At 46.1% G+C, this 13,237-nt stretch overlaps 2 protein-coding genes across 2 annotated transcripts; both read right to left on the bottom strand.

Annotated features, from left to right (window-relative positions):
- Positions 1 to 1,951: 1,951 nt before the first annotated feature.
- On the bottom strand, positions 1,952 to 2,755 carry LOC147966132 (uncharacterized). The gene is made up of 2 exons (XM_087530728.1): positions 2,737 to 2,755; positions 1,952 to 2,652 (listed from the first exon to the last, which is right to left on the bottom strand). Exons 1-2 carry the CDS (start codon positions 2,753 to 2,755, stop codon positions 1,952 to 1,954), a joined length of 720 nt encoding a protein of 239 aa, XP_087386854.1.
- Positions 2,756 to 12,369: 9,614 nt separating this feature from the next.
- On the bottom strand, positions 12,370 to 12,945 carry LOC147966131 (uncharacterized). Its single transcript, XM_087530727.1, has one exon. The coding sequence runs from the start codon at positions 12,943 to 12,945 to the stop codon at positions 12,370 to 12,372; it is 576 nt and encodes a 191-aa protein (XP_087386853.1).
- Between the last annotated feature and the right edge of the window lie 292 nt (positions 12,946 to 13,237).

The raw sequence follows: 13,237 nt of genomic DNA, 5'->3' as shown, positions 1-13,237 counted from the left end.
CCCCAACAGATCTACGGGTTACACACCTTTCTTCATGGTCTATGGAGCAGAGGCGGTTCTCCCTAGTGACATACGTCACAATTCATCACGGGTGGCGGCTTACGTGGAAGCTGATAATGAAAAAGCCGGTCAAGATGCACTTGACCTGTTAGATGAGGAGCGGGACCTCGCGGCGGCTCGTTCGGCGATTTATCAGCAAGACTTATGTCATTATCACAACCGCCGGGTCAAAACAAGAACCTTTCAAGAAGGCGACTTGGTGCTTCGGCTCATCCAGGATCAAACGGACATGCATAAGCTCTCGCCGACCTGGGAAGGACCTTTTGTGGTCAGCAAGAATCTGCATAACGGGTCATATTATCTTATCGACGTTCGAGAACACAAGGATTCACGTAAGTCGGAGGAGGAGACCCGTCGCCCGTGGAATATTGATCATCTTTGGCCCTACTATACTTGAGCCACCGACTCTCATGATGTACATAGTTACATGATGTATATATTATAAGCAGTATAATAAAGCCGGCATCCCTGATAATTCAGGGCCTCTGTCGTTTCACTTCCTCGAAGTTGATTCTTTATCATCATCTTACATATTCTCTTAAGAGGCTTGACGCCCAAATTACAGGGACCAAAGAGAGTTGTATGTACAGCACAGCTCAAACATAGATCCCTGGTGAAGCGTGATTCGTCAGAGTATCACTTGGGGGCTTCCTGTTCAAACATAGGTGTATTCACTAAAGAGAACATAGCTGTCGGTACCCTCTTGATCGGCGCAATGCCAAAATTTATGGTCACTTGGGGGCTTCCTGATCGTATTCGAATCATAGCTGTCGGTATCCTTTTGATTGGCTCAAACGCCACACTTGTCAGTGTGTCACTTGGGGGCTTCCTGTTCAAACATACGCGTATTCGACCAAAGAGAACATAGCATTACTACCCTCTTGACCAGGCTTGTCCAAACATAGGCGTATTCGACCAAAGAGGACATAACCTTTCCGGCTCATCCTACCTGTAGCCAGCTGCTTCAACTCCATCGGGTAATCCCGATTGACCCGTCAAACTCTTAAACGATCAATCTTACAGCGTATTCGACCAAGATCAGAGCTCGTTAAGGTTCAAATGGCGGCTTGTCACGCGAGAGCTCAGTTTACAGATAGTCAGGATAGATCCAGGCTTCATAAGCCGCCTTCCTTGAAACTTGGATAAATTGGCCCATGATGTATGTTGTTACTCTGGCCCTGCGTACTCCTGATAAGTCTTTGAGCAAGACCAGACTTTATCTAGGGTTCAAATGTCGATTGGGCACACTGTGAGTCAGGCTGACGGAACGCACGAACAATCCAGTGGCTCCGGCTAGTTTCATTGAAGAAGACACTTTGGCTTGGCAGCCCACAAAAGTCTCGAATTTCTTTTGATTTTTTATTTATATTGGAAGATTTCTTCTTTGACTTTTGATTTTTTACAAGTCGGGCCCAGCTGCCCTACTTATGGCTCATATTTGAAGTATCTTCCGGGTCTCTATAATCCGCCAGGATGGTAGACTCTAAGTCGCTAGAGTATCATAGTCTTATGTTTACAGTTACAGCTCTAAAATACCTCTAACTGTATGAAGCTGATAAGCCAACAGTGTAAGTATATATCACATGTATGGGATTTTATTTAAACAATTGTCAGACCGGCCCTGGTTATGGACTGTTTGTCCCCAGCGGCTTCAATTGGGTATCATGACCCGCCCGGCGGTAAGCCGCCATGGCATTTGTACTTTCTTTGTGTGTAGGATAATTATCATTCAGGTTTGCATAAATCAAAGGCTATCATACCCATAATGGCTTTCTAAAACTTACGGATTAGCAATATTAAGAAAAAAGCAGAAACGTGCACGATGGCACGACAGATTCAAGTTTTTACTACCTTATTACATGGCTCCATGAGCCGAATGGGATCAGGTTTTTCAAAGATCAAATATATCAGCCGTCGACGGTTCAATCTTCTTGGACTTGCAGGTTGGAGGCTTCTGGGTCATCCCTTTCCGGTTCTTCGTCTTCTTTCCAGTTCTTCGTCTTCTTTCGCAATCTCTCCAACAAATCAAGCGCCAATCGATGCCAGATAAAGCTTGAAATTCAACTTCTTCGTCTATAAGATCAGATGGCTCAACTTCAGGGGCAAAAGTGTGCTTACGGATTGGGGGGATTAAGTCCATCACTCTATAAGCCGGGGTTGGCATCTTTTGGTTTTCCTTGTTGTAAGCCGGATGGTATTTTGAAAGATCCGAGTCATTGGCAATCATCATCGCCATGGGGCATATCTCTTTCACGCAAATAGAGAAGTCCTTCTGATCAAATGGCGTACCATCTTCTTTCAAGCTTGGGTAACCAGTGGCTACCTCTGATGGGTCAAGCTCTGGTACCCATGCCTTGGCCCGGCTCAAAGCCGTCACAACACCGGCTCTTGCAGATGACCGTTTCATCTCGTCAAATCTTGCAGGCAGCACAGACGGTTTCTTCAACACATCTATAAACATAGTAGGCACTTGATTTGTTGGAGAGATTGCGGCCAGTGCACGTTGAGCTCCGGTGTACAGCTGTTCGACAAGTGTATAAACAGCTTTGAGCTTCACAAGCATGTCTTGATTAAGGTTGTTGCTCCTGGGACCTCTATATATTGACAGATTGGTTAATGGCGGGTTATATAATCGCAACAAGGATTCACTTTTTGATGACTAGCAAGGTGACTTACCAAAGATAGCAGAAACCATCTGAGATACATGGTGTTTTAAGCCGGTAAGCTCAATGGTCACATCTTGAAGCGCTTCCTCTGCTTTCTCAGCCCGCTGCGTTAAAGCAGTCCTTTCTTAAGCCCAAGTCTTTTTCTCTGCCTCAAAACTGGTCTTCAGCTTTTCCGACTCGGCCATGCTAAACTGGAACTTTGACTCAGCTTTCCGGGTCTCAGTTTCCTGATTCGCCAGCCGGGTCTTTGCGTCATTCAGTTGAGATTCCAATTCAGCAGTAGCAGCCTTTATGAAGTACAGAGTTATCAACATTTATATCAAGGTTACAAGAATATAAGTCCCAAGTCTTTTGCAAGCAACAACACTTGAAACTTGGGGGCTAATGTCTGTCAAAGAAATTTTTCAAAGGAAACGGCTCTTATAACTAAAGTCCCAAGCACTTTGCAAGCAAGACTACTTGGCACTTGGGGGCTAATGCATATCGCTTGTATCTTCTTCATCATGAGCCGGATGTGCTGTAAGCAGTCCCAACCGACTCATGGGGGCTATGCAGTTAAGCTCTCTTTTCTTACACAATGATAAATACGACCGGATCATTCATGCTGATTAAACCAGCCCTTGGGGACTACAGATGCAAAGTTAAACTGCTTAAACATCCGGTTTATTTTAAACCAGACTTGGAGGGAATCTATGACAGAAGCTTATGGATTCTTCTAAGTCTACAACCTATTCAATATTATCATAACCAGTAGACTTGGGGGCTGGCAGGAGGTACATAAATTATTTAAAAGCCGGAAGTCATACCTCATTTTTCTGGTGCATCTGTTTCACCATACCAATCTCAAGGTCGCGACTGGAATGAACTTGGTTAAGATAACCAGAGAATACTTCATTGACGGTCAGTTGAGAATAATCAGCAATGTCAAATTTCATTTTCTGCCTCTCAATGAACTCATCTTTCACGGAGTGCTTGGCTAAAGCGGTTGGATGTCCCGGTTCTTTGAAGCCGGTGCCAGTAATGATAACATCTTCACCATGTTCTTCTAGCGGTTTAAATGGATTGGATGACTCGGTGAACACAGGATTGGCATCCATGTGGTCATGGGAGAGGTCAGCAATCTCAGATGGAGCGTCAGTGGCAGGTTCGTCTGGCTGTTTTTCAGAGACTTCAGGTGCAGAGACTTGTTGCTCCGGCTCAGCAGCTTTATGTGCCTCAGTTGGCTTGGTCGCCTTCGCCTTTTTATTAGGATTTTCTTGTCCACTACATGGATTATGATTAAGTCAGAATAAGTATAAGAGTATAAAGATATACAGAATAAAAGGTAATTATTGTTACCCAGGAGCAATTTTAAAAGCTGGCAACTCGGTTTGTGATGAGTCGCCAGAGGAGGAACGGGCAATCTCCTGGTCAATTGAATCAACAGAGTTAAGTGGTAAGCAAATAAGACCCGCGGCGAGTGGAAAGAGTTTAAAGTTAAAAAGAATCTCGTTTCGACATTTTCGAGGAGCGGGAGTGTTTGGTAAGCCGGAGGACAACTCGTCACCTCCACTGGTCCGGGTCTGACATCGACTCTCGTGTTGTTGTTGCTTCAAAATAAAGTGAGGATCTAAATAAGCCAAGGGGTGTGAAAACCTTACTTTCTGGGTTACTTGCCGAAGTTTCTGTCTTGGCAAAGATTCTGAGCCAGAAGAAATAATAGTTGCATCTTCTTCAACTGCTTGGCTGGCTCCCGTGTCATCCTGATAATAGTCAGTTTCAATAAGATGATTGAAAAAAGAGCCAAGAGAGTCAAGGGCAACCTCTGACTCAGAGGTGTCATCCAATTTAAGCAGATCAGAGGCACTTGGTTTCTTCTTCTTCTTGATGGTCTTCTTGGCGTTTTCTTAGGTGCTTTTTTGGCAGCCCTGGCCTTTTTGGCAGCTTCATGATCATATTCTGTCTTCCAAAAGTCAGATTTAGCCTATAAAGGTCATCAAAAGTTGAGTTAATAAGGTATTGGAATAATGAGGTAAAAGTAAGAAAGTTTAGAGACTCACATCCGGTGGCGGGTTAAGCTTGCAGAAAGGAGCCAGGCCCACTTTAGTGCAATCTTCTGGATCTTCATTGAGAAGGGACTTAACCATTTCCTCTATTGCTGCGTCGGTTAATGGTGCAGAGCTGTGGCGCAGTGGATCCTTTACACCACCAGTATAAGTGCACATTAAGCCGGTGCGGCGACTCAAGGGTATGATCCGCCAAGAAACCCAACACCTGACTAAATCAACGCCAGTTAACCCGTTTCCTAGCGGATCTTTAACCTTCACAATGGTAGGAGCAATTTTCTTCCGTTCAGCGGCGATAAGTTTTTCAGGAAGATTGTGCTTTGGGTCTAGGCGCTCGACACAGTAACCCGGCAGTGGATTCTCATTAGCCGGGGAAGTATCTTTGCAATAAAACCACGTCGGGTTCCAATCCTTGGGGTGACTTGGCAAGCGGGCATAAGGGAAGATAGCATCTCTTCCGCGTTGAATCGAGATTCTGCCAAGTTCCAAGCTAGGCCCGTTCGTGAACTCAGTCTGGCGGTTCAAATAAAAATATTCTCTAAAGAGATCGACGATGGGCTCCTCTTGAAGGTATACTTACTTCACAGAAGACTTGAAAGTTGCAGACATTTGACACGGAATTGGGTCCAATGTCTTGAGGATGGAGCTGGAAAATGTGCAGAATGTCCCGGAAGAATTTAGAGCCGGGTGGCGAGAAGCCCCAGTTCATGTGGTCAGTGAAAACGATGACTTCGCCATCCTTCGGCTAAGGTCTTTCTTCGCCCGGGTCAGGAGCACGGTAATGCATGACACTCTTTGCGGGCAGGTACCCGACTTTGATAAAATCTTTAAATGTGCCCTCAGTGACGACGGAGGGGACCCAATTGCATGTATAGACTGTCTTTGGCGTCATTTTGAAAGAAAGAAAGCCTAAAAGGAAGGAAAATTTTGCCGGTTCAAGTCAATTGGTGAAATCACAAGTTAAGCGGTTGCGGTATACATTCAGAATGATGGCTTAAGTGAGGACTAATGATATATGAGTAATTGTAAGCCGGACATGTAAGCCGCCATGACACGTACAGGTACTCAAAATCTGACAAAGAGCAAAAATTCTACTAAGTGTTGGACAAATAGGTTTCGCAGATTGAGGCTATAAGATCAGATCTGCAGCTATTCAGAAAAAGGAAATAAATTCTAAACCTAAGGTGGCGGCAGCATAAAAAAGGGGGTGCCCAGATGAGATCCGCTGCAATGAGGATATGCTCTAATATAAAAACGGGTGCTAAAACTGTTACCGCGCGAGATCTATGCTATTTTCAGATCAAAGCTATGTGATCTAGGACGAGGAAAGGGAAGAAACGGTGATGAACACCGACGAACAGAGAAACCCTAAAAGACAAATCTATGAAGAAGAAAAGGGAGGACTTACTGGTGCTAGCTGACAGCGGAGGAGTGCCGCGGTGTTTCTGGTCCATTTAGGGTGATGTAGTGGCCGGAGTTGATGAAGGGGACGAAGGTCGACGGCGGTGGAGCTCGTGCGGGCTGGTGCGTCGCAAGGAGGAAGAAGAAGGCGAGAAGGAAAAGGGGGAGAATGAGAGGTGAATCCGTGGTCGTGTTTATAGGGCTGGAAGGACAAACGGCAGGTGCGGGAATCGAGGAAACAAAGAAATGGATATGTGACGGTGCAGGCGCCTCGATTTTCGGAGGGTCGGTAAAGAAAGAGATTTATTAAGATTTGGGTTATGTGTAGTATTAATCAGAGGTGATGTCACAGCGGGTTACCACAGTCTCCGGAGATGACATCATGGCGGGTTACAACGTTTTACAAGATGAAGAAGGATTTTTTCTAAGTGTTGAAGATTGACATGAACAAGTTCAAATCAACCTGGGGCCTAATGTTGGGGATATGAGTATCAGATATGACCCGCCCAGGAGGGGCCGGGTCATCCTTATGGCGGTTCATCAGAATGAAGCCCAAGAGTATATTAAAGATGTCGGTTCATAGGCAGGCTTGTTAAAGGTCCAAACCCGAAGGTGGCTTAAGGCCCATAAGTGTGAACCGCCATGTATGTATAGACTTGTAATGAAAGGCATGTAAGATATGTCACCGAGCCGGACACGTTGTATGAGCCGGCCGGGACTCTGTAGGCCACAGGGCGTCAACCCATGTATATAAGGGGATGACCCGGCAGCGGCTTAGGGAAAGAAACAACAAGTCGAGAGCCAGGCAAGGCGTATTCGCTCCCTGGTCATCGAAACCCTAGCAATACCACCTCAAACTGGATTAGGCCGTTACCTTCACCGCAAGGGGCCGAACCAGTATAAACTCCTCGCGTCCTTTGTCCCGTTTAACCCATTTAAGCTAACCTCGTTGCAATGGCTCCGCAACTAAGTCCTTCCATGAGGACATCTGCCGTGACACTTCCACGACACCCACCATCCTCAGTAGCAATCATCACATGCTGAGATTTGCATTCTTTCGCATAATGACCTTTTCCCTTACAACGACGACAAATAATATCACTTGTGTGCCCTGTTGATGCCATCGAAGAAGAAGAGCTCTGTGCAGGCCCGACGGGTGTGCTCTTGGCAGATAGTGGTGGCTGTGCCTGCTTTCTTGTATCACGGCTGGAGGTGGCACCTGATGGAGGTGCTGGTGCAGTGGAAGTAGAGGATGCATGTGGTGTCCATGATGAATGTCGACCTGCAGAAAAGTTAGTTCGCGCCAATGCCTATCGATCCTGCACTTCACGTTCAGCTTTACAAGCAAGATGGAATAAACGAGTGATATTGTTATACTCCTTATACTCTAAAATGGTCTGAATCTCTCTATTTAATCCACCCATAAAACGTGCAAGCATAGCTTCATTCTCCTCAACAATACCACATCTAATCATGCCAGTTTGTAATTCCTGATAATATTCTTCTACATAATTTTTTCCTTGTCTTAAACGCTGCAATTTTTCTACTCCCTCTGTTCACTTTTATAAGACCTCGAAGACATTTCAGACAATGTACAAAAAAGCCCATTTTGAGTTGTCTAAAATGACTTACAAAAGTGAATGGAGGGAGTAGTAATTCATGTTGATAGTATGGTGGAACCCAACACTACAAAAAAATGCACTTCTGTGATGATACGTGTTTGTCACAGTAGGTCGCGTTTTTTGTCATGCATGTACATCCATGACGATTTTATGACAGAATCAAGATAGTCATACATGTGCTGTCGTAGAAGTGTTCCATGACATTACCAAAATTATCATCACGGAAGTGTCCCCTTCCATGACGATAAATCGCGCATCACAGAAGTGCTTTCATCAAGGGTGACCGACACGTGGCATCCACCGTACCGGAATGCCGTTAAGCTATCGGGTCAGATTTTGGATCCGATAACCCGTTAACAGCCCTGACCAATGGGAAATTTCCACGTGTAAAATTCTGATTGGCCGAAGGAAACACGTGTTGCCTCATCGTTGGGACATATGTCATCCACTCATTGGACAGGAGACGCCTATGATAGGTCGACACGTGGCACGGCCCAATAGTGGCCCATTCCCATGAAAAAGGCTAGCCCAGTAAAAATTAGCAGGCCGGCCCATATAAGGCCTACTTGTGTCAGGTCCATTTAAGCCCACGGCCCATACGAGATGTGCCAATTCGGCCCGTCAACGGCCCATTAAAGATTTGACACCATTGCAGCCCATCGTCAGTTCGATCCCGTTAACAGCCCGCTATATATTTGGGCTCAATATTGGCCCGATGAGATTTCGGCCTGTTAACAGCCCATTTAATTGATGGGCCAATTTTCAGGATGTACATCTTTTGGCCTTTTAGCGACCCATTTAAATGTTGGGCTAATTTCCGGCCCGGTGTGTCTTTCAGCCTGTTGATGGCCCATAAATCTGATGGGCCATTTGTAGTCGGACCTGAGTTTCGGCCTTTTAGCGGCCCATTTAAGTGTTGGGCCAATTTCTGGCCCGGTGTCACTTTTAGCCTGTTGACGGCCCATAAATCAGTTGGGCAATTTGTAGTCGGACCTGAGTTTTGGCCTTTTAGTGACCCATTTAAGTGTTGGGCCAATTCCCGGCCCTGTGTGCCTTTTGACCTGTTAACGGACCATAAATGAGTTGGGCCATTTGTAGTCGGACCTTAGTTTTGGCCTTTTAACGGCCCATGCCCTTCATGGTCCAATACCAGCCCGGCTTCTCTTTCGGCCTGCTAAAGGCCCACAACACAGTTGGGCCGTTTATAATACGACCTGACTTTCAGCCTCTTAGCGGCCCATGCTCTTCATGGTCCTGTACAAGCCCGCTGTTTCTTTCGGCCTGCTAAAGGCCTACAGTATAGTTGGGCCATATGTAGCCCAAACTTAGTAATGGCCTATTAACGACCCGGGAGGTAAGAGGGCCGGCCATTAACTTTCGGCCTAGTAATGGCCCATTAAATTAATGGGCCCACTAAAGTTCATTCATGTCTTTAGGCCAAATTAGATAATTTGAGCCCATTACGATGAGCAATTATGCACAGGACCAAAACCGATCAAGCAAAGGTACGGCATACAGGAATAACGTTGCACATCCAGCATATATTACAGGAAATTACATCCATTGGGCAATCAAAGATTGATGCCAGTGCAAATAAATGAGCAGAACCTAACCATCTACAACGTCACAATCTGCAACCTCAGCACAGATGACGCCCATAAGCATGTGGGCAAGTTCTTGCTGCTTTGCTACGCTGTCTCTGAAAACATTGATCAGTTGTTGTGTTGCACGACTCCGCACCTATGATTCATCCACCATTTCCATCATTGCTTCAACCATTAATTGGTTCACAAACATACATTTATTCCGTTGCATTCGAGACAGAGGATATTGAACAGATTCAGATGGTGATTTTGGTAGGCTTGTATTATTGATAGTGGAGAGTGTCTCGACCACTACATCATAACATAAATTAGGACGGGAACCAAACAGATTAATCATGAGTTATTGCCATATTACCTGGCCTAGATTTACTGGAAAGAAACAATGGGGTTGCCTTGCTGTTTTCAGAGTTTGTCTTCTTATCTTCAGCAACCTGCACAAAATTAACACACTAGCATTGCTATCATTGGCCAAGTCAGATAATAGGAAAGCAACATTGACACAACGAACATTTGGGCAACTAGCCTACACCAAATTAACACAATATGGCACAACTATCATCAGCCAGGTAAGGTAATACGAAAGCAACATTGACACAATGAATGAATGGGCAACCAGAGAAGCACTACAATTCAGTAATGTGCGTGATATGAGATAGTACATTCATGCAGCTCAGTATGCAAAACTGCCAGGCAGTTTTCCTTACAAAAATCAACATTGGTGCCTTTAACATTTTGCTACAGCTAATTTTAGATCAGATAAAGGTTAGATTCACGCTGATTAACAAAATACATGCTGATGTAAAAATATAGTGATATACAACAGGTACTTACATCAGCATTGGAGCACAGAGAATTCCGGCCACTGGAATCTGCTTATTATCAGTGGGAGTTGGATTTCTCTGTGCTGGAGCAGTATCTATGAAAAATGGAGTTCGTTTATTATCTCCTGGCGTTTGGATCTTTTGCAAAGACCTGGTTTGTAACCCTTCAGATTCTAACATAGCCGTCTTCCCCTTGCATGCCTTATATAGAAGAATGGTGATTCAGTTATAAAACATGCTACAGTGGAGATGGAATATGTACCGAAGAATAGAAAGGCATGACATATTGACATGTATTCCCTCCATCCGAAAATAAATGGATGGGTCTAGGCGTATTTTAGTTCTAGATACATCCAATTTTATCCATTTCTGCGATATTTAATCCGGACGGAGGGAGTATGATGTAAGAGCTAGGGATACGACAGGACAACACAGTAAAAAAACACTGAGAAACCCACTGCAGAACCAAAGTATTCAAACCCACTGATATGAGATAGTACACTCATGCAGCTCAGGATGCAAAACTACCAGGCAGTTTTCCTTGCAAAAATCAACATTGTGGCCTTTAATCATACATTTTGCTACAACTAAATTTAGATCAGATAAAGGTTGGATTCACGCCGATTAAAAAAATACATGCTGATGTAAAAATATAGTGATATACAACAGGTACTTACATCTACATTGGAGCACAGAGAATTCCTGCAAGAATCTTTCCTCATAAACGATACCATTGCAGAAATTCTTCTATCTGTTAAGCTTATTTTCTAAAAGAGAGAGGGTAAGAAACATGTAGAAAATATGATCAGCATGCTATAAAATTTCATGATGCAAGGATACGCACACGCTTCTTAGAATTGAGTTGACATATTTTTGCTAGATTGGAGCGGACTAGTTCTTTGGCCACTGGAATCTGCTTATTATCAGTAGGAGTTGGGTTTCTCTGTGCTGGAGCAATATCTATAAAAACTGGAGTTGGTTTATTATCTCCCGGCGTTTGGATCTTTTGCAAAGGCCTTGTTTGTAACCCTTCAGATTCTAACATAGTCGTCTTCCCCTTGCATGCCTTGTATAGAAGAATGGTGCTTTAATTATAAAACATGCGACAACAGAGAGATGGAATAGGTACTGAAGAATAGAAAGGCATGACATATTGACATGTATTCCCTCCATCCGGAAAAAATGGATGGGTCTTGGCGTATTTCAGTTCTAGATACATCCTTTTTTATCCATTTCGGCAACATGTAATCCGGACAGAGGGAGTATGGTGTAAGAGCTAGGGATACGACACGACAACACAACAAAAAAACACTAGTTGAATGTAAAACTGTATGCTAGTGGAATACGTATAGAAATAACTAAGGCAACATACACATGTATTCTTGGGAAAATAAGATGGCATTGCAACAGAGCGCTAGAACAACACTTCAATGTAAAAAAACATGGTATGGTAGACAGATGAAGTACATACTGATGAATAACAATGCATGCGGTGTGACCAGCTCACGCCGGCGTGACCCGGCCTATGCGGTGGACCCCCTCCTCCCCCCCACACACACTACGATGTGTGGTTCACAATCGAGCATGACGTGCACCGCCACGACGCCATCAAGCTAGACGCCGACTACGCACCCCCCATCCTATGCGGCGCCGGAGGAGGAAGAGAAGGAGGAGCCGACCTACTAGGCCGCACACAAGGTAGAGCTCCAGCGTGCCCCGAAGGAGTCCCAGCGTGAGGAGGACGCGCTGGCCCAGCATGAAGGAGGCGCTCCAGCTGTCGCGATGGCGAGATGCGATTATTTTTATCTCGGTCGTGTACGCAAACACAAGCGGTGAAGTGTTGTGGGTTTCGTGTTGCTTTGCCCGGAAGGCGAGGGATGCGCGGCTGCCGTGGAACGAGTCTTTAGAGCATCTCCAACAGCCGCGCAACGCGCCGCGCGTTAAAAGTCGGAATACAACGCCGGGTTAGCCAGCTTTTGCCCGCAGCGGTGCGCTGGCTCCAGCGGTCAACGCAAATTAAAGCGCGCGCGAGCCGCTCCAGCAGACGCGCTATATTTCATCTGTTTTTTCTTACTACGATTCCGACTCGGACTCTGTCTGCTTCTATGATAGCCTACTTCTACGATCCAAAATAAAACGAAAAACATGTACTACTCGTCTGATTCGGACTCTATCTTGGTGATGTCCTCGTCCGACGTGTGTGCATAGGCGTCAAGGAACCGCTCGTCGCCGGAGTCCCAGGAGGACGCATCTTTTAGCGCGATGTTGTATTTAGCCACCGCCCTCTGCGTTCGCTTGTCCTCGCGATAGGCGGCTCGCTCCTCCCTCCTCTTCGCCCTCCTCTGGTTGAAGAACTGTTCCTTGTTGGTATCTTCCGGGAAGCGATGGCTCCACAACGTCATGACTTGCTCGTCCATCTCAGCCAGCCTGAGACGACGCTCCCGCCTCCGGTGCTTGCGACGATCCTCGTCAATGAGAATTCGCGGGAAAGGCGCCAACTCCTGTGCCCGCTCCTGCCTCGCCACGTCGGCGAAGTTCATGTCTCGACGGGACCGCAGGAGGCGCCACGCCGCAGCGTTGTATGCGCGGGCGCCCTCTTGGGCGGTGTCGAAGGTTCTGAGGCGGAGGCGCATGCCGCCGCCCGACCGAATCTCAGTGGAGTAGGTACCGGACGGACGCATGCTGACGCCACGGTAGCCCGAAGCTCCCAGGCGTCGAGGCGGCATGGTGGCGCGGTGGTGGCCTGTCGGCGGCAAAGGGCGGCATAGGGCGATAGAGAGATGAAGAGAGCGGCAGAGGGCGCTGCAATTTATAGGCGCGCCGGATGCAGCGCGCCAAATGTAGCGTGCGAGATGTCGCCTTTTCCCGCGCGCGCAATCGTTACCCGCGCATGTTGGTTTTCCGCTACCGCTGGAGCACACGAAAACATCCCACGCGCTAAAAAGCCAATTTATCACACGCGCGCGTCTTTTGACGCGGCTGTTGGAGGTGCTCTTAGCTTCACGTTTTCACTCTCGG

The sequence above is a fragment of the Triticum urartu genome, chromosome 6A (assembly GCF_056163025.1).
Source record: "Triticum urartu cultivar PI428250 chromosome 6A, HENAU_Tu73, whole genome shotgun sequence".
In the NCBI taxonomy this organism is placed as follows: domain Eukaryota; kingdom Viridiplantae; phylum Streptophyta; class Magnoliopsida; order Poales; family Poaceae; genus Triticum; species Triticum urartu.
Note: the sequence above shows the minus strand (reverse complement) of the source record. Positions and strands in the feature narration are given on the sequence as shown.